General features: G+C 29.0%; 2 protein-coding genes across 9 annotated transcripts; both read right to left on the bottom strand.

Annotated features, from left to right (window-relative positions):
- Positions 1 to 2,702: 2,702 nt before the first annotated feature.
- LOC100783298 (cytochrome P450 71D8-like) lies at positions 2,703 to 6,204 on the bottom strand. Its single transcript, XM_003537409.4, has 2 exons — positions 5,247 to 6,204; positions 2,703 to 3,484 (listed from the first exon to the last, which is right to left on the bottom strand). Exons 1-2 carry the CDS (start codon positions 6,150 to 6,152, stop codon positions 2,873 to 2,875), a joined length of 1,518 nt encoding a protein of 505 aa, XP_003537457.1. The 5' UTR covers positions 6,153 to 6,204; the 3' UTR covers positions 2,703 to 2,872.
- A 3,384-nt stretch (positions 6,205 to 9,588) lies between these two features.
- Positions 9,589 to 16,110, bottom strand: LOC100778105 (protein DA1-related 1). Of its 8 annotated transcripts, none has more exons than XM_014763863.3 (14): positions 15,995 to 16,110; positions 15,723 to 15,758; positions 15,206 to 15,274; positions 14,540 to 14,691; positions 14,267 to 14,357; positions 13,228 to 13,597; positions 12,479 to 12,599; positions 12,201 to 12,284; positions 11,146 to 11,265; positions 10,811 to 11,023; positions 10,640 to 10,702; positions 10,413 to 10,531; positions 10,264 to 10,322; positions 9,589 to 10,178 (listed from the first exon to the last, which is right to left on the bottom strand). In XM_014763863.3, exons 4-14 carry the CDS (start codon positions 14,648 to 14,650, stop codon positions 9,838 to 9,840), a joined length of 1,692 nt encoding a protein of 563 aa, XP_014619349.1. In that variant the 5' UTR covers positions 14,651 to 14,691; positions 15,206 to 15,274; positions 15,723 to 15,758; positions 15,995 to 16,110; the 3' UTR covers positions 9,589 to 9,837. The 8 variants fall into 8 exon arrangements, with proteins under 8 accessions (XP_014619349.1, XP_014619351.1, XP_014619350.1 ...); XM_014763865.3 differs by having other exon boundaries at positions 15,211 to 15,274; XM_014763864.3 differs by lacking the exon at positions 15,206 to 15,274 and having other exon boundaries at positions 15,995 to 16,109.
- Between the last annotated feature and the right edge of the window lie 6,610 nt (positions 16,111 to 22,720).

Genomic DNA, 22,720 nt, shown 5'->3' with positions numbered 1-22,720 from the left:
AGACAAGATACATATATAAAATTCCAAGCAATTAGAAAATAAGTCCAAAACAGTATCCCACAAACAAATTAAACCTGGCCACTTATCAATTTTCCCCAATTCACTCTCACCCTATTGTGCACATGAGCTAGTCACAGTAAGCCCCTATTAACAGTAATTGTTGACAGCAAAAACGACAACAAAGTTAACAGCAAATTTCCACAACTCCTGCCCTTGCTTGTAGTGTTTCCATCATCATTCAATTCTTTCTCCCAACATGCACCTACCGCTTTTCAACATGATGTTTAACGTTCTCCATAATTCCATATACTCCATGACTCTATTGAATAAGAACTTAAAATTTGAATCTTGAAGTTATGATTGAAAGAATTTTTTTACTAAAAGTCAATTTTCTTAACCAATTGACTGTATTAAAATTCTATATAAAGATGATACATTATTGTAATTGTGGGTAGAAAACGGTTTATTTTTCTATCTCATTTTTTCTTTGTCACGTTATATTAGTCATAATTTTTTTTTTGTGTCTTACTAAGGATTAAATGGCATTTTGAGTGTTTAAGTATATTTTTCTCAGTCCGAAATACCAACGTCTTAGGTTCGCTTCATCATGAAAACAAATAATTTAACTGGTTTGAAATTCAATCAAGACGGCAACAATTTAATTATTCATCGCTATCTCGACTCATGTTCATTGCAGCTTTCCACTAATGCTTAAATTGCTTAACCAAGTCACTGTGAAAATATAAACGCAGCAGCCAATATCAACTTTATTTTACTTTTTTGACAAAATTGAAATTTTTTATTTTATTCTTCAGAAAAATATCAACTACCATGTCGTGGTCGACTAAGACGGAATTTTTTTAAGGCACGACTTGGACTGAGTATTCCTCAGGCGGCTTATTTATTCAAATCCCATGTGACATCATATCAAGACCATACTTCTACGATATATTGCCGGGGGCAGAGTTGGGATTTTTGTGATGGACAAGAGTTATAGCGTAATGGAGGGAATCTAAATCCTAAAGAAGATTGAACACCAAACTTGGCCTGATCCAGTGTGAAAGGATTTTTTTTTACCACCAAAAATAACTTTAATCGATAGTTGGAGATTAAATCTTTTCAAAACGTAGAAATTACTAAAGTTTCATTTCTCTCAATAATTTTTTCTCCATACACATCAGATCCAACATTTGATAACATACTTAAATTAAAATCCAATTATCCACGGGGATTTATTGTTAATTTTCTATAATTCTGTTGGGGACGTTCGAATAAAATTCTCAGTTAAATATTCGATTAATTACCTTTCGAATAAGAATGATAATACAATAATAAAAATTTGTTTTGTCAATGTCGAAAATATGGAATCGATTGAAAGATATATAAAAGAAATAGGAGTGTGGAAAGATGTATAGTAGATTCAATATTATATATATATATATATATATATATATATATGAATAATAAACCGAATGGTCAGTCTGATACTTTCGAATTTAGAAGAAGCGTACTATAAGTAGCAAAATTTGAAAGAGTTCGTTAACATTTAAGGACACGGTTAAGATATGCTTTTGAAGACCAATTATTTGTATTTTTTTTTTATAAATAGGCAAGGATGTACTGTTTTTATTCTGTTACCAATATTTGCATATTTATTGTATACTAAACTTTGTCATTCTCGATCATGGTTTTTCGGCTCCACGGAAACATGTGTTCTTGCTCATTTCTTCTCTCTCTGTTATAGTAATTTCTTTCAATGTAACTCATTTTGCTGCCCATGGCTCATTCTTTATTACTTTCGTTTATACATGTTTTTGTATAGTATTATGACAAACATATTAATATATTCGTAAATATTGTTAATTCAAGTATTATTTTACACTAGTTTACAAAAAGTATGTATGGGTTCATAAGAATCAGTTATCATAATTCGATTACTTGTTTTATACTTACTATAAAATTTATTCTTATAATAAATTTTTGAGAAATACATTATGTATTAAATTGAGAATCTAAATGATTGTTAGTTTGAAAACAAAAAATTCTTAAAGTGTTTTGGTTTAGTATTAATTAGTCCTAAAAATCAAACTCTTATATTTATTGATTTATAGTTTTCGAATCTAGTACTAAAATTCTTAATCAACAAGTTCATGTGAAGTTTGATTTAAAGTTTGCAAATTATTAAATTTATTAGTGTGGAGGTGATAAGAGTGTTCAGACAATAAATAGATACGAGTAGTTTGGGTTGGTTTGTTTAAATTTATATTATATATATATATATAGAAATATGATGTGATGTCATAAAAAGTATTATCCACTAGAGAAAACTTGTGATCACTTTGGATACTCCAAAAACTGCAGTATTTTAGAATTAGTGAGAATTAGGAAAAATCGATTTTGAATCAGTCTTTTTAAAAAGTAAATTGTTTTTTATTTAATCTAAAATATTTTAAATATAAATAAAAATACATAAATATTTTACATAATTATCAATTATTTTGTTAACGGTTATTAATCTTTATCTTGTGAACCATATAATTAAATTATTTATACAAATTTTATAATTTTTCAGACCCTAATTTTACTATTTTATTACTTAAAATATTATATAATATTAAAATATATAAAATTAATTCAACATGATTCAACACGTATTGAATCATTAAAGCTTAAACCAGTGTCTTCATCAATTTACTCATCAATTCAAATTTAAAAATATTGGATTATATATTATAGATTCAGTAACAAACAATAAATTACATTAGACAAGACTCCGCAAAGGGTAGAGATATCAACAGGTACTACAAACATTATCACTGGTAACATTGGTACTTTTATTAAATCTTTTTTTGCCTATTAAAAAATATAAGTATCATGTAGCTTGGTAAACGGTGGGAATCAAACACAATTTGTTTTTCCTGCCAACTGTCATTCCAAAGTGTTCATTCATATCCAAATCTTCAGGTTTCATCTTATTTGGGAGTTCCCAATTAAAGTGATAGAGTAATAAAGCCAATGGAAGCGTAATGCTAGCCAAACCAAATGTCATGCCTGGACACATTCTCCTTCCTGCCCCAAAAGGTATATACTCATAGCTATTCCCTTTGAAATCGATATAACTACCATCGAATCTCTCTGGGATAAACCTCTCAGCATCACTCCAATATTGGGGATCTCTTCCAATTGCCCATGTGTTTATCATGACTTTACTCTTTATTGGTATTTCGTACCCATCAATGTTGGTTGATTTGATGCATTCTCTAGGGATCAACTGAGAAGGAGGGTGTAACCTTAACGTTTCTTTGATCACTGACTTTAGGTAACTAAGTTCTTCTAGATCAGTTTCACGTATTGTTTCCTTTCCTTTGAATGCTTGTCTTATTACAGCTTGTGCCTTTTCCCTCACTCTTGGATTTTTCATCATTTCTGCCATTGCCCACTCCAACGTTGATGCTGAGGTATCAGTTCCAGCAGCAAATATGTCCTGGATAAACAAGAGAAATATGGCATGAAAAGAATAATATTATGAATTAGTTTAATGCATCAGAATGAAAATAATAGGGTTTGATAAAATTGCGGGTTACATAACTATGCCATCAATTTGATAATTTTGTATTTTCTTTTACATCGTCAAATGTTAATTTTTTATTTTTATTAGCAAAAAGAATCAAATTATGATTTTTTTTTATTTTTCTTATTTTATAAACCATCTAACTCACATTTTATCTTCTAATCAATTTTGTATAATGTAATTGTAATTATCAATCTAATCATATATTAAACTAGAACTACATATTACTTAGATTGTAAGTATCAAATTTTATAAAGATCTAAATAATAAAAAAATAATAATTGAAGGGTTATTTTTTGTGTGTAATTAATTGTGAAATATTAAATAATTTTGTATTAATTTAATATTGTGTATATTTAATAACTTTTATTCTAAAATTAGATTTTAAAATAAAATTATCTAGTAAAAAATTCATTAAAATGTGAAATTACATTGGATATAAATTAATCTTTCTCTACATGTGTTTATGAATTACTTATTTCATACAGTACTCTTGTAATCTTTTGTGCTGTCTATTTGACTCATGCACCCAAATTACGCAAACATCAAACTAGTCTACATATAATACTATCTAACTCAATTTGACACTAGCTGTCAAAAAAAGAAAAACTCAATTTGACACTTTTAATTTTTGTTAAGTATATTTTATCATCTAAATATTTTAGCATATCAGATCATCTTTAATAAAAATTCTTTAACTGAATTTTTAAATTCAAGAACCTCTATCCACTAAATTTATTATTATTTTTATTTAAGAGTTTTTTATGTTAGAGGTTGAGTTTCAAAGAAACAACTCTCAATAACTTCACTTTTATAAAAAAAATATTTTTAATATTATTTGAAAAAAAAAAGAAAAATTCTGTTTTTTTATTTTTCTGTATAAAGTAAAACTCAAAAACTCAAATTAAATCCTACCACTAAAACAAAAATAAAAAAAATTAAAATATGTTTGGTTTACATTTTCATTTTCTGTTTTCATTTCTTGTTTTCAATTTTAAAAGATTAGAATTTTAAAAACATGTTTGATTTGACTTCTTGTTTTTTGTTTTCATGAAATAAAAATATTGAAAAATTTATGATATATTGACTTCTTGTCTTTTTGTATTTTTAGATTTACTTAAAATTACATTTATTTTCATCGCAATTTCATTTTACCTTAAATGAAGAGTTTTTGTTCTTAATTGAAAACACTGAAAACGAGATTTTATTGTTTTCATTTTTTAATTGTTTCTTGTTTTTATTTTCACTGAAAAATGTTTTGAGAAATCAATCAAACACATTTTCATCACCGTTTTTTATTTTCAATAAAAATGAAAACATAAAACAATCAAAATGTATCCAATGTGGTATCATAATATCCAAAAAATAATTCAAAAACCCAAAATAAATTCTCCCACTTTTCACTAAAGATGCAACAGGTATATGATTGAAAAAAAAAATTGAAAAAAAATGCAACAGCTATATGATTGCATATTATCCGGCCATTTCTAAAAAATTGTCTTTCAACTTATATTAACCGTTTTTGCTTGCTTGTGACTTGTGAACATATTAAGAGGTGGGTTTTTTTCCCCTGAAAAACATGTACGGTGACTCAGTGAATAAATGGGTCTATCCTTCATTTTTGTGGTAGAATAAAAAAAAATAGAGTTTTGTGGCATAATATTAATTTACTTACCCATATGACAGCTTTGACGTGTCCGGTTGTCATTTGGACCTCGAGGCTCCCACTTTGTTGGATTCTCAAAAGAACATCAACAAGATCTTCTTGCTGTGCTTCACTGTTGTTGCCTTCTTCTTTTGCTCTTGTTCGTTTTTCAACATGCTTTCTCAGAATGTCTTCCAGGATTCTGTCTGCCCGCTTGTGAATTTCCTCCACTTTGGCTTTCTGCCCAGTTAGTAAGTGTAACGGCTTCAATGAAGGAAACATATCATCCAGTTCAAATCCTCCTGTCATTGCTACAGCTTTTCTGACCAAAGACATAAACTCATCTTGGTCATCATTTTTGTTTCCAAACGCTGCCCTAGAAACAGTGGTGCCCAACAACGAGAAAAGTTTGCTACTAAGATCGATTGGTGAGCCTGCAGATGATTGAATTGATTGTATGAGTTTTCTGTTCTCATCTTGTCTGATATGAGAGAAAGATTGGACCCTCTTGGCACTTAGAAGCTCCAACGTACATATTTTTCTCATTTGCCTCCAATATTCACCGTATGGAGCAAAAGCAATATCTGTTGCCCCATATGCCATATATTGAGGAGCCAGAAGTTGGGGCCTCTGAACAAAAGCAAGATCATGTGTTTTCATTATCTCCATGGCCATCTTGGGGGAGGACACAACCAGTGTTGAAATTTCACCAAGTTGGAGGTGCATGAGAGGTCCATATTTACGGGCAAGTTTTTGGAGAGCATGATGTGGAAGTGAAGCTGCTAGTGCTACCTGATGAAGGTTACCAATGATAGGTAACTTCCATGGACCAGGGGGCAACTTGTGACTCGATTTTGGCTTGTGATTTTTAACTAGCCTAAGCAAGAGCAAGAAAACAAAGAAGGTAATGACAATGGACAGTTGAGAATGTTCCATGGCTTTATGGGAAATAGAATCAACTGGTCCTAGGAGTTCATTGTTTGCTGAGAATCATGAGGGTTCTTATAGAAAATATAAATCCTAATGACGACAACGGTCTAGTACATTATAGCTAGAGATGAGTGAATCATTATTTTAATCTCAAAAATTATATTAGTCAGTGAAATTGGTTCACGAAATTAACGAAATGCTCCTTTAGTTATAAACTATGAAATAATTTAGTCCTTAAAATTATAATGATTAGATGCGCACAATAAAAATTAATTTAGTACATTAATTTAATTTGATTATAGAAAAGCACACACAATTTTTGTTTATAAAAAGATAATAACTTTAATTTTGGTTATCTATTATAAATAAATAATGATATTGGATTAGATTTTTTAAGTAAAATTTTAAATTTGAGACTTATAAATAAATAAAAAATCTGATAAATATTTTTATATCAATATCATAATAAAAAAATAAAATCCAGTTCATATTTTCAAATTGTGTGTGCGTCTGTTTTTCTCAAATTGTGTGGGTGCCTTTTTCTTCGAGAAAGTTATCTTGAATAAAGTGGTCATCTATAAACTCCTATAAAGTCAATACTAGTACTTCCTTTTTTTTGTTCATAACACGTGCTGGTTTTCTTTTAAAAAAATATAAACAAATTGAAAGAGGCCGCCACCTAATATTGTCTGATTTCTAGATTTCATTAAAAAGAGCCCACTTTGATTCATTTTTAGATTTCTCAAGCACGTTTATCTCCATTACAAAAATATCCTATAAATGACTCCAAGTTAATTAATTGAATAGAATGTGTTAATATTATAAAAATTTTAATACTATATTTAATTTTTATGGATAAAAAAATCTACTAGGTCATCTTCTTCTTAAAAAATATTATCACGTTATCATCTTACGAGAAGAAGAAGAAAATTGTAGACAGAGATTTGGCTAGTTTTCAAAATAAAAACTATTTAATATTTACTTTTCAAAACAAGTTTTCAACCATTATTGGCTTTTTGTTTTTTATTGCACTATATTGATTTTCAATTTATAGACAGTATATTGCCTATGCTTATTTGGATTTATAGGCACCAAATAAGAAACAAACTCGGTGTTTGCTTTTGCTGTATAAAAAAACATATATTGCTTTTTTGGATTTAATCTTATTCAAACTACTGGCATATATGGTCGACTATTCAGTATTCACTCAATCTTCTTTTTTCTTTCTTAGGCGGCTTAATTATTAATCTTATTCAATCCTATAGCCATGACTATGAGACCATGCATATTTCTACGAGTCAACAATGATATATTGCCGGGGGAAGAGTTGGGATTTTACTTGTGAGGGCCAGGAGTTGCACTGTAATAGTGGGAAGCTAAATCCTTAAAAAGGTTATCAATGAGCCAGTATGAAATTAAGGTTTTTTTTTTTTTTCTTTTGTGTTTTCACGAAGAATATCAATAGTAGAAGATTAAATGTTTCTCAAGAGGAGATAAAGTGAGTTTTTTTTCTTTAAGTAGTCTTTTTTCATGTGCATAACTAGAAATATAACATATTTAAAGAACCTAATTATCTATCATGATTTATTGTTAATTTTCTACGCAGTTAGTTTAGATTAATTTGAAATTTTTTTAAAGATAGTTTAGATTTAAGGTTTGTAAATTATTAAATTTATTTATGTAGTTATTAACACATAATTATTATAAAAAAAAACAGTATGATTTAAAAAATATTACGTGATATATAACTTGAATTTATTCTCATTAATTACTCGCCAAATTTAATTTGTAAAATCCGAAACCATTAAAGTTAATTTTAAAGCAGATCAAATTAATGAAATGGGACAAGTTATGAAAATATCCCTAAAGATAATAAATAGCCTAATTATCATTTTAAAAATAAAATTTTTATTTTATTTGAAAAATATATCCATAATTGTAGGTTATTTTTTTGACGTTTCACAATAATCATGTTTTGACTCTTTGATAATGATTCATTAATTGGTGTGAAACCCCCTCATGATCTAATAGACTAATATCATGAGATGAGTTTTGACCGTAATTTGCAAAGGAGCCTACTTATTTCCATGATTTTTTTTTCAATTATTCGTTCAATTCCTATAATTACACAATTTACATTTTATATCTAATATATATATATTCTTTAGGCTAGTTAAATTACACAACAACCTATCTTAGTTTGGTGACAAGTGTCTTTTAATCCTATGTTTAATTATAAATTTTATCACTTAATTTTTATTATTTTATAAATTTTACCATCCAAATTTTTAATTTTGTGTATTTTACTATTGCTTATGAACTTTTTTTTACAAAACTAGGTGATTTTGTAAAATTATATATCAAACTAGGTTATTTTAAAAATTATTTGTCAAAGATAGATATTTTTAACTTTTAACATCGATTGTAATTATAATAGTTGTAGAAAATAGATTTTTTTTTACATTAGTTATAATGACTATCGATGTATAAAAATTTCCAATGCATAAAAATCTAAAAAATAACTTTTTATATCGTTTTGTTATCAACGCAATGGTAAAACATCACAAACGAAAATTTAAATGATAAAATTTGTGAAATGCTGAATGTTAGATGATAAAATTTGTGGGAAAAGAAATTTCAATCATAAAAGTCCAAAAATTATAAAAGTTAGATGTTAAAATTCACATAAATAAAATTTAAATGATAAAATTTATAAAATTAAAAATTTAATGATAAAATTTACCATTAATGCTTAATTTATAAAGTACATCCATTTTAATCATTGCACATACCATTTGAAAGGAAAAATTTATTTTATGATTTGGCCCATAAGATGTGTTCCAAAATCTCAATAGAGGATGCAAAAAATGTATACAATAGGTATCCCCAAGAAAGCCTCCCAAAAGCTTCCCTTCTCTGGGAAACATTATAACAAGAAAAACACTAATATTGTTGATACAACAGTTAAACTTGAAGCAGAAATATATCAGCAGCTACAAAAACAACTATACAAAAAAAAATACACAACAATAACTTGTATATTTTAATCAATAGAATCACATTTCCGATTTCCGTTATGTATTGGATTTGCACCTCCTAAAGGGCTAAAACAATGTGAATCAACGTGAATCTTTCACGCAACTCAAAAATCTGTAACTTAACCCCGATGTCCTTCAAAAAATTCTAAGATTTCACAAATTCTCAATCAAACATTGGAACAATCAAGTTGTTTTAGCATAAAAAACAACTTTGCTTTTTTTTTTATAAAAAAAAAATGGGGAAAGAAAGCGATCTTATTTATCTGCAAAAGGCAAGTAGGCAACCACCTCATTAATCGTTAAGGTAACTACCTCATCAATCACCCTCAGAAACATAAACCATAAAGGTTGGGAGCAAATAAAATTTCCCAATGAGGAAACCTATATCAGCAAAACACAAGAGATACAAAATTAATTCTATACTTTCATTGCTTCAGTTCCTGAGTAGTATTTAATTATACATATAAGGCATGCGGTGCCACATTTGACACGAAATTAAGGGACCGCAACGTAAGAGGAGCAATTTTATTCCTTATTTTCTCTAATGTTAAACTATATGATCTTGGAAACTTTGAACTATATAATTTATTAACCAAGCTGTGGTAATGGCCATTGTATAGGTCAGAGAATCATATCTTTCAAATTTTCAATTTTTAATATGGAAAACTTCCTGTCATATGGATATGGTCAAGGGTCCTTTTAAGCCCATACTTGACCATTGCTTGGTTACCCAATCTGAATCCATCTCCATAAGCTGAGGAGGTATCTGACTCAATCTGGTGTTTAAAAAAATCACCAAGTTTCTTCTCAAAGTCGGACCGTTTACCCTTCTTTGTTGAGACAGAAGAGGAGGAAGGTGATGACGAAGACAAAGATGATGTTGAGGATGATGCACCATCATTCCCAAATCCAGAATAGAGCTCTGATTCTAACCACATATGAGCCAAAACTTGGCAGATTCCTTCTTCAACTTCTGGACTGAGGTTAGGATAACCTGTCAAAAACCCAGAAATTTTGTCCAACTTGGCACCATGAAACAAATATATAAACTTTTCTGGATCATGTTAATGGCTGAATACCTTTAAGCCTAAGCCATGCATGCATCATCTCATGAGCTAGGATTGATCCTGTTAACAACCTATAAACATAAAAAAAAATTGAATTATATATGAGGAATGTCATATGCAAGCACTGTAGATTATGAAAGTAGATTGTACAAGAAGGATACCTAGGAAGGCCATACAAAACAAGAATGGCTGTCACTTCACAACAACGGATCAGCCTATAAGGTTCAGTTATCATGTCTATGGCTCGGTAGCCTGCTGCAATCCTTGGCCTCCTTGAAATCTAGTATTACATGAAATATATAAAAGTAATAAAATCACTATTTGATACACAGATCTTCTATAGCAGAATTAGATGTGAAGATTCAATTTGCAAGTGAGAAATCCCTACAGTGGTGACAGTTTGCTCTTCTGACAAGCATAGTCCTCTAGTTTCGGGTAAGTGGTGATGACCCTACATTCAATAGTGAGAAATAAAAGAACATTTCGACAGGACACTAGAAAGAATAGAAATAACAGCATTCCATGAATGAAATGGGAAGTTAAACACATTAACACTTACATTCTTTTCTCCCTCCATAGCCTCATTCAGCGCTTGTCTCTCAACCAAGAGCATAGGAATTTGTTGCTCCAATTTCATATTTAAACCTTCATAAAATTCTTGTATTTCAAGGTAAAGAGGTTGGCATTCATGAGTATCCATAATTGATGAGTCTAGACACTCTAAACATAGCTTTCGACCATCATCAAGCAAAAGATATTTTGTATCCCTTGGCTGCATTGATTGAAAAGGCAAGAAAACGGGACAGGGAATGGGGGGAGGAGAGGAAGGATCCAACAGTTAGCTTCTAATTGATAATAATAGGATGAAAAGATTTGGGAGTCAATATAACTAACCTCCATTCTTTCGCAACTACAACAACGAGAAGTGCCATCAAGCTCATGTGATGGGCAGTATTTTTGTAGCCAGAAAGGATGAGCTCTATACTCAATGAGGCCAGATGAATTAGTTGGGATCTACAAGGAAAGAACCAATAATTCTAGTTTACTGAACAATATATCTTACTGCCATTTTTTTTTAAAAAAAAAACGCAAACTTAAGGTCTGTTCATGAAGAGCGAATACTTCAATTTTTTTCACGTATCCGATACCAATACTATTGGATACTTCACCAATACGTATCGATGAAGTATCCAAGTCTTTAAAAAAATTATGAAATCCCAAGAGGGATAGCCACATTGGGGTTTATGCACATTACACAGCATAGGCACTCCCACTATTGCATCCTACACCTCACTGCATTCCGGAAATCCCATTCCGGAATGTAAATTTGCATTCCGGAATGGGCTTTCCAGAATGTAATGGGAGGTGCAGGATACAATAGCTCAAATCCTAACATTACATTCAAAATATTAAGATTTGAGTCTATGCATGTATAAACCCCAAGAGGTATAACCACATTGGGCTGGGCCCAAACAGACTGTCTGGCCCAAAATATAAAAATAAACAAATATTAGCTTCATGAAGAGCTCCCATGATGTTATTTCAGTAAGATCAATAGCCCATGATTTGTTATAAAGATTAAACAACTGCTGAGTTCAGCAGAACTTTCTCAAGTATAGTTTGGAATTCTGATCTATCTGAGAAGCAAGAACAACTCAATATCAACAGTCTTCCTTGTATATGCATCTTGTAAAGCTTCTAAAGCACATCAAAATTGATAGAAACCTTTGAAAGAAAACAAGCACACAGTATTGACTAAGAGTATGTTTGGTTGTGTGGAAGAGAAAAGAATTGAGAAGAAATATTTGAATTAAAGTAGAGAAAAAAAAAATGGTGTAGGACCCACACTATTTTTTGAAAATTTGCTGTTGAATAGTACTTCCTTCCCCACAACCAAACCAAGGCTAATAGACAACTGTGAGTGAAAAACAACTGGTGAAGATACTTACAAAGTTCTTGCAAACATCACATCTTGGGTGATGCTTCTCCCTATAGCATGATTTATGGTAAGGGCGATTGCTAGACATGGAAAACTGTAAAGGGACGAATTAAGCATAATCATATTGAGATTGACAAACAAGAGAAATAAATTGAAGACCTTCATTTATGAAGCTAAGAATAATTTTCAACTTTTTCTTTCACCAAAAAAACAAGGTTTCAACTTATTGTAATTAAATTCAGCTTTGCGAAACAAGCAGCAAAAGAAAACAAGACTCTAGTCTCTAACCTCATAATCAGTGATTGGAAGATGGCATGCATGGCAGCAGAAGCATTCTGGATGCCAGACACCTCCCATGCAACTTAAAAATCTTCCTTGGCCAATCTCAGTCTTGCATCCAGCACAGATTCTGCAGGCAGATTTTACAGAAAAAAGGTTAAATCTTTGTTTCTAATAATTAATAAAGATTCATGAAACCTTGAAAAATAAATTTCAAAGATGTCGATTATATGGGTCCACAATATTGCAACAGAGGAGAGTATTTCAATTTTATTTATTAGATGATCATGAAATCACTCCAAGCTATTCTACAGGAAGTGCTCAGGATCACCATAAATAAGACTTAAGTAATCAAATTATGAAATGTTCATTTTAATAACTACTATTTTTTAAAATTTTCATCTAATTGAAAGGTACTTAAGAACACTAAGGAAAACCAACGCACACCAAGGTGTCATGCATAAAATCCCAATACAGCATTTATCCCAGTTCAATGATTCAGACTAGAATCTCATAAAATAAGATTGATTAGCTTGTATGAAGTCCAGATCAGTTAGTTGTATGGCCTATCACTCAAATCAGCAATACTTAAATTGAAGTTTCAAAACATATTCAGTTTGGAAATTTTTTGTTTTTCTTATTTTTGGCACAATTACATTATTGGTCTGTTCATTTAGAACTAGTGTACTTCAACAATTTCCAAAAACAGTATAAGGACTTGCTATATAGATAAAAGATGTGATCATACCAACAATTACCTGTATCCAGGGGGGAAAAGGTGAGGAAAAGATAGAATTGAAGAACCATTGTCATATTGAGGAGGAGAACCAATTTTCAAGCTTTCTTGAATTGCCCTAGCAAGTTGCTCGTCTTCCTCAAGTTGAGCTTTAGCAAGACGTTCATCCTCTTGTTGAATTTTAGCAAGACATTCATCTTCTTGTTGAATTTTAGCAAGACGTTCTTCTTCTTCTTGTTGAATTTTAGCAAGATGCTCATCTTCTTGTTGAATTTTAGCAAGACGTTCTTCTTCTTCTTGCTGAATTTTAGCAAGACGTTCATCTTCATCTAGATGAACTTTAACAAGATGTTCATCCTCCTCATCATCATCAATTTTACAAAGTTCCTCATCTTCAGATTGAGAGTCATAATGTAGGGTATTATGAGACAAAAAACATGAGACCTTTTGGTTATGCTTTGGTGTGGAAATAATTAATTGATTAACACATGCACTTTCTGAACACATAAACCAAATGAAACTTCAGATTTTCTTCAATGTACTCTTTTTTGTATTTTTTGAAAAATTTCTTCAATGGACTCTTAACTAAGAAATATACTTTAAGCACTTTGAGTTGCAACTTAAGTGAAACACCAGAATCAGAATATCCCCATAATTCTTATATGCATGTTAAATTTATATTTTAAAGTAATCTAGAAGCTAATTGTAGTAATTTAAAAATTTATTTCTTAGTTCCATTCTGATTCAGATGTAAATGAAAGACTCAACTGATAGCATCATAGCCTTTCATCAACAAAGCATGACCTTTTTTTGGGGTGTTCACAAAGCATAATCTACTTAAACAAGAATGAAGAAGACACTGAAATAGGCATAGAAAGACAGGAAATAATACAAGAGGTAAGTAAGAGCTTGTACTAAATCATCGAGCATTTTGGTTAGATTCAGATCTTGGAGTTTAGGTACCTCATATGCAGTATGCAGAATCATAACAGCATTAAATTTGAGCCAAACTAACCAGGAAATGAACTTTAACTACCAAGGTGCAAAAGCATAAATCTTACCAACAACTTTTTTCCCTTTATGATCCTCCTCTGACAGAGAAAGTGCAATTGCACGGTCAATGTCTTCTTTCTCAATATCAGTCAAATCATCCTGCATTCAGTTTGTAACTATTACAAATGCAGATTATCTGCTTATGTCTCAGAGGAAGTAGTACTTTGTTAGCTTCATGCTAATCTCAAAGCTAAATTCAGATAAAAGGCTAGCTCAATGACGTAGTTGTGACTTGTGGCAATGCTTTTAATTCTTACTAGAAAAGGAAAAACTTTGTTTACCATTGAACTATGATGATTATCCCAAATTCTGTCCTCTCCATATTTGCCATGGTATTGTCCTCGTAAAATTTTATGATCAGAGCCCTTAAGCAACTTGGTAAACCAACCCATTTCATGCAAAATTATTCACATTCAGGTTGGCAATCCTTTGTCTGAAAATATGCCCCAGGAGTAAGTAAGGAAATATATTCCATAATTTACATAGAAGGAAAATCGACCAACTAATAAGAACTCATTAAAAAACAAAGGTTATGCATTGAATCCAAACTTCAAAAAATGCAGCATGATCATCCACCTAGAAGCTTTTAACCCGTATCAAAAACTACAATATATAATACACATACTTTTACTGGAAAAAATATGCTATGACACAAGGAAAATGCTCAAAATAGCAATGACAGAAACAAGAATGCAACTGGAGACTGGGATTACATATATAAATAGGAAGTGTATCAACTGTAAGATGAGAGCCAGAGAAAAGCAAATCTCAATAATGGATAATTAAGATTAAAAATAATCAAAACAATATTGATTGTTCATGTATGGTTGTAGTAGTGAATCTCAACCGTATAATTGAAATGGATGATTAAAATTAAAACTAATTAAAATAATCTTCACCATCTGTATATGATTGTATGACTATTGACTAAGATTTATTCGTCTCACCTCACCTCTCACGCTCTCACGCTCTCATTAAATATGTCCAACATTTGTGTATTTGTGTGTAGAGAGGTGCTGCAGGAAAAGGAAAAGTTTTTGAGACTGACTGAAAGATTCCATGCAACTGATATGGCTTATCAGAAACTGAAAAACTTGCAATATGTGTAAGCTCAATAGGAAAATCTGTTAATGAAGAGAATATAACAACACAAAAGATGACAAGCAGTTTTCATTCGTGTAAAATCTCAACGATAAGATGTGATTAAAGCATCAAATCTCAAACTAAGCAAAAACATCGAATTTCTAGCTGTTAGCTCAAATCTCTTCACTTCCGCGGTACCCAATAAGACTGTTGATAAATAATTCACCCATGTTAAATTGCTTCAGGAAAAAAAAAAGATATAAAAAAAATGAAACACCTTTCATCAAACCCACCACACACACAACACATATCGATTAAAGTAGCGAAAGGAAGAAAGAAAAACGAAAAATGGTGAGTTGGAAGAATGAAGTGAGAACTGACCAGGAATAGATTAAGAATCTGCGGAGACAAAGGAATCTGAAGAATCGGAATTAAATAAGTCATAAAAAAAACGATCATAAAGGGATGAGAGAAAAGTAATGGATATACCAAAGAAATAGCTATTGAAACCAAAAGAAAAAAAAAAAAAAAAAAAAGGAAAGAGAAGAGGGGTACTTTAGATTCTACGCAAAAAAGGATAAGAAAAAAAAAAGGTAAAAATAGGAACAGTGGAATCTTTTTAAGGTAATATTGTAATTATTAGCGTTCCTTACATTAAAAGACGGGTTGGGGTTGAAATTAGAGAGAATTGGAGAGGAGAAGCAGCTGAATTTCAATGTCTTCTTCAGCATGTGGGTCCTCTTCCAGGGGTAGAGAGAAGTGGAACACTGAGGTTAAGAAGACGCGAAAAAAGGATAGGAAAGTTCAACTGTATTAGTGAAATATATTTTATTTTCTTTTTTACTCATTATAATACAAAATGATACACAAAAATTTATTTTATTATAAGCCATTTAAATAATGATACAATTATTTATTTCAAGTTTCCTGGTATCAATTTTATAAGATCGGTTAAATTATACTTTGTTTTTCATTAATTTCATGCTTTCTTAATTTATTCTATTTTTTTTTTGTCTGTCACTTAACTTCTTTAACCTTTTAACTTTGAAGCGCATGAATCTGATGTGGGATTGATAGGATTGTTCCAATAGAGAATATTGGTGGTCTGGAAAAATAAAAAGTTGAAAATTACTTATTTGTGTCATTTAACTTCCTCTATTATAAATGGAAGTGAAATTGTTAAGGTTTTTGTGTAACTTAATTCCTTGACTGACTTTAAACGAAACTGAAATTGCGTTGAATTGTAATGTGTTTTGTAAAAAGTTGTCTTGACTGGGGGAATTTATCTAGGCTATGTGTACGATAAATTTATTCCTCAATAATGTGTAAAGTTGAGTTTCTTTTTCAGAAAATAGTTGGTTTTGTAATTTTGGAGGAATAAAAAATAAAAAGTAAAGATGAAATAATTTGAAGTTGCTGCTTCTTTTTTTGTTTTTAGGAATAACAATGTGAAGCTGTTTATTCCTAGTTGTTGTGCATGTCCATCTTACGTGAGAGATCATTCAAACTTATATCTATTGAGGGGGGAAAACGTGTTAGTAAGGTTTAAAAACAAATCATGTCACGTTATGCGGGTAAATATAATCTCTAAGAGCAAGTTGACGTGTCCCATAGCTAACCACATGCTCACTTTCTTTTTTTGTTGATTTCAATTTTCACATGCTGGCTTTTGAATTAGGTTAGATTGTTTTATGCAGAAATTAAACCACGTAAAGCCATTTCTCATAATGGTATGGCCTATGATGATTATGAAACTTTTTAGGAACCAGTATATTATAGTCAAGAAAAAATAGCGCCAAATACATTTAATATTTGAATTTATAAACGTTTGTTTGATTCTCACCTTTACACCGTTAGATGAAATAAACCGATCAAGCTCAATTGATTAGCTGTTTTTTATTTTTATATATAAATAAATAAAAATGGATTAAGTAAATGGAATTTCTTGGGTCATTCCTCACGTAACTTTTTTCAAGCGGTCAAAAAAATGATTTTATCAAGAATACCAAGAATTCTTCACCTATATTGTGTAGAAATTTAACTTAAAAATCTTATTTTAAAATGTTGTATATGTACAAATAAATAATTAGTCAATCTCCTTAAATAAGATTTAAGGTTTGGATCTTGTAGATGGAAAAAACGTGATTAGAAAAAAAAGTTTTATTAAAAATGATCAGTAAAGTTTGTTGACAGAGATTAGTTATCGAGAAAGTCAATAAATAATATGTGTCAATAATATAATTAAAAAAATGATTGAGAAAACTAACATTGCGATTATAAATTATTTATTGATATCAACTTCACGAAATGCAAGTAACACAAATAAGTTATTTATTTTCAAACAACTAACATTTTTTGAGTAATTTCAAATCATTTTTCAATATATATTAATAAGAAAATATTTAAAAATAATATTTGAGAAAACTACGACAAAATATGAAATGCCTGATGTACGAAAAGTTATGTGAGGGCATTGACAGAGAGAAGGGTTCAGAGAAAGAAAACAAATCAATCCAAAAACTATGTACTAGTCAAATTTAACATATAAAAATTATTAGTAATTTAAAATGACATATTTTTATATAATAATTAAATTCTATATACAAAATTTCTTACTTAAATTTAATCTTTACATGATAACACTTTAAAATGACACTCATTTCACAATGGAGTAAGTGATAAGTTAAAAATATATTGCATAAAATATAAGAACAATACACAAATTTCTTACTCTCCTCCTAATTTATAAAGAAATTTTTTAAAAAATGTATTCAAAACTTACTTTATCTAACAAATAAAGATAAATATTTTAAGGAATTTGTAGATGCGTAATTTTTTTTTTCAGAATGTATTAAATACTAGAGTGCATTTAGTTTATTACTAGAGTACCATGTATTAAAAAATTATAAGCATGCAAAAATTTAGTTCATTAATAGAGTGCATTTTTATTTAATACATTCTAGGAATAAAATTCCAAGACATGTGCATATTCTTAAAAATACCTTCTAACAAATAATTTATAGAATGACAAATTAAATCCACTTTCATTCACTAAAAAATGTGAAAGGGGAGAGTGAGTGGCACCAAAGAGGTTATTCGAAGGGTTTGAATTTGTGTATATGATTTAACTAACTAAATTAGATCTTCTGGGATAAGAGAAACATGTTTCAGAAATATATATATAAAAAAAACTCACACACGTTCAATCAAATAAATTAGATTTCTTGGATTGAGAGAAAGATGTTTTAGAAATATTTAAAAAAAACAAAAAAAAAATTAAATATAATTTACTCTCCCTATTTTATTTAATTTATAATTTTAATCATTTCATTTAAAAATAATAACATTTGGTCTTCCTTTTTAAAAAATATTAATTTTTGTTTAATCCTTAATTCTAACTACATTTTATTTTGGTTCAATTGAATTTTAGACATGACATTAATTTAAAATATCATAAAAACAATTTAATTAATTAAAATATAAGAAATAAATGTTAGCAAAATTGATAATTGTACTACAGTTGTGAAATTTCTAAAATTGGAAAAAAAATGTGTACGTTTTAAAATAAACCAAAAATTACAATTTTAACAAAATAAGAGAAAAAAAGTTATATTTAAGCCCAAGAAAAATTAAGTGGGGTGTACGAGACAGAAATAGAACATACTAGGATAAAACTTCTTGTACTCTTACTATGTTTCCTGCACTTCCAACTGTATTATAAAAAATGCATCCCGAAAGACAGTTTTATATCTTAGAATGGATTTTTCACAATACATGGAAAAGTGCAATAAACAGTAGTGAAAGTACATGAAACAACAATCAACTTACTATACATCCACTAGATTGCCCAAAAATATTGCCAATGGCCCAATGTATCTTAAGAGTATAAAATTGGGCTATTGTATCCTGCACTACAACTATTACACCCAGCATCTAACATAAATTTGCACTTCGGAATGAGTTTTCAGGATATGATGAAAAGTGCAGGATGTAATAATACGAGTGCAGAAAATAAATGCCATAAAATTGTAAGTGTTTATAGCCCAAAATACTACATACATGACTATTCTAAGCACTGGGCTGCGTAGCCCATTTCGTATTTGGATTAGTCATAGTCCTCCCAAACCCAAGAAAAGTTAAGGTCTAAAACTCACTCAATAATGGTCCTGGTTTCCCAACAACCACGTGAATGAGCTGCTTACCCGAATACATTATATCTTCTGACATTTTTTTTGTTATTTTTCAATTATCTTTAAAAGTTTTATTTTTGTGGGTACGAGGGTATGACAAGATTTTTTTTCCTTCCCCATTTCCTAAATAAATAGTAAATTTTTAATATTACTTATCTTATTTCTTTATTTTCTATTATTTTTTTGTCCTTTGCTTTAAATCATCACGTGGAAGTGGAAGTGAATCTAATAAGTTTAGTAATATATTATTTAATTCATCCAATAAGAGAAATATATTCCCACTTAAACTTTGTGTTTCTAAAATATAAAATACATAAATATGTTTTTAATCTTATAAACTAACCGCGTTTTATTTTACTACTTATAAAAAAATATTTATTTTTTATTCTTCTAAAATTTGAGATTATAATTTTTGGTCCTTATAAAATAAGTAAAAAAATTTGGGTTTATGTAAAATTATATTTTTCTGTGATTTTAATCTTTTCAAAATCTAAAATCTCTAATTTTAGTCCATAATGTTCGCTTTAAAGTATAAAAATAATATTTATTTTAGCGATTTAAAAGAAAAAAAATTAGAAGTGTCACATGATAGCATGATATTACATACACAAGTGGTTATTTGACTATTCATTGAACACATAAAGTAGTTAATAAGTATCGCATGGGATAAAAAAAATTATTTAAGTCTTTTGAGGTTTGAATACCAAACAAATAATTTTATATGGGTGAAAAATAAAAATTCACTCATTTTAAAATAATTAAAAAAAAGTTAAGCCTGCTTAAAAAACATATTTAAGTCAATCCAAAATTACATATTGGTAAAAATAAATACTTCTTTAACAGCCGTTTAAAGTTAACAATATAACGCATCAAATCTAATGACAAAAAAAAGAGATTCAAAATTTATAATATTTGTTATATTATAAATATGAGAACATTAAAAAAATCATTTAATTAAATATATAATATTTTATAAAAAAATATAAACTATTTGTTTAACTTTACTATTTGATAAAATAAGTTTTATATAAATTTTATAACTACATAAAATTTTTCTTTTCAATACACTAAGAAATATTAATCTTAAAAATAAAATAAATACAATAACTTATTTTTTTTTTTTACAAATATGAAAATATCGAACATCTTAAAATTAAAAAAAAAAAACTTAGTAAACTAAAAATGCCATGCGTTATTTTACAAAAAAAAAAAAAAACTTTATATGTATACATGCTATAGCTAGCTATAAGATTTGTTCGTATAAATTGTTAAATTCGTGTTAGCAAAATCAGATTGTCACACATATAACAATTAATATATATATATATATATATATATATATATATATATATATATATATATATATATATATATATATATATGACTGCAAAACACGTTGATTCAAGCAAACTCCCCTTTCTGGGGGCCTCGTGAAAAAAGAAGTACCATATATAGGATGCAATCTCATCATATTAGATATAAAAAATAAAAATAAAAACGATTTTTCATTAAGAGTGGGAATGGGTACATTATTTGTTGGACCAATATAAATATAAAATGTAAAACGCTATTATTGTAACTCGGGGAGCAAATAAAAAATAGAATAAAAGAAATAGATATTTATCCGTGTATTATTTAAAATATGTGTATACAATATAGAAATACTATGTAATAATATTTAATGTAAGCTTAATGGTATTGACTTTTAAGAATATAATAATAAATTTAAATTATAAAAATCAAATTAATAATTCAAATTAAAGAGCCCTAATTAATAATCTAATAAAACTTTAGAGATTACGTATTAATTTGACTTTAAAGATATTAACAAAGTTGTCATTATTTTCTGATTTTCTAGTATAGTACGTTTCGACCTCTCTACGGATTTCAACTTTTTCCACCAATGGGGAGTGGAAACAATTTTCTCTTATGAAGAAACTAGGGTTTTGTGCTGTGAGAGAGCGACGAGTCTTAATTTTAAAGCAAAATGTATGCTAGGTTTTGGTTGCTTAACATCATAGAGTATTTGGAGTACCTCATTTGAGGAAATGGTTGGTTAGGCCTTTACATCAGTAGGTAAGCTTAGCAAGATTTAAATAATTATTTGAACTATTATTTAAAGAGATAATTAATTGTATAATTAAATAAAATAAAGGCCACGCACGATTTAATAAGCAATATATAGTGGATACTATATATGATTCTCTCTCCCTATATATATTCTAAATACTTAAATTTTAATAACTTAATCTTTAACCTAACTTACCAATAATACTAAAAAAATGTTAGAAATTATCTACTGCAGTAATAACTCCTAATATGGCTAGTAAGAATAGAACTAAATTTTACCAGATCGAATTATTATATCAATGAACTCTTGGCTATGATTAAATGATTTGCATAAGTATTGTGTTTCTGTGGGTTGGGGAGGGGTGTTGAAAATTGCCTATTTTTAACAGTTTGATATAACATTGGGTCAAAATCAATATTAAATATAACTGAAGTTAAAAGTGTATTTTATAGTAATGATGATATTCTTTTTAAATTTTGTTCTGCAGCTTAAGGAAAAACATGTGAAAAAATATTTTGTTTGAATATTTTATTCTAAACATTGGTACAGAACAATATTAAATAAATATGTAAATTGCATTTTAAATTTAAAATGAATAATATTTTTTTAAAAAATTGAAATGGATAGAAAGTTAAAAGAAAAAAAAGTATATATATATAAATATGAATAAAGATAAAAACGACAAAATTAGATATGGTTAAGAGATTTTTTTTGGCTAGTTACCTAGGATACAAGAAAAAAAACTGTTAGAGAATATCTCTCATTGAAAGAGTAGAGAGTATGATAGTTTTAGTCTCTAAATTAATTGTAAAAAGAGTATATGAGTAGATAATCCTTGTTGCAAATGCGATGAGAATAATTTTGCGCCAAACTCCTCCCTAGCTTAAAATTAACCAGCTGCTTCGGGGAGTTCAAGACACATGAACTAAAACGTAGTTGTGATTGCAGATCCGAGGACACGCTGGTTGGTCCCGTAAAGTCGCCATCTACACTTACAATTTGCTATGACATAACAGCGATATACAACATCTTTTTTTCCAACAAATAATGACACATCTTGGTGATGAGCATGCAAAGAGAGAGGATAGTACAATTCGTTTAAACTAGACATGCACTAG

This window comes from Glycine max, chromosome 11, assembly GCF_000004515.6.
Source record: "Glycine max cultivar Williams 82 chromosome 11, Glycine_max_v4.0, whole genome shotgun sequence".
Taxonomy (NCBI): domain Eukaryota; kingdom Viridiplantae; phylum Streptophyta; class Magnoliopsida; order Fabales; family Fabaceae; genus Glycine; species Glycine max.
This window is presented reverse-complemented; position numbering and strand designations above follow the sequence as displayed.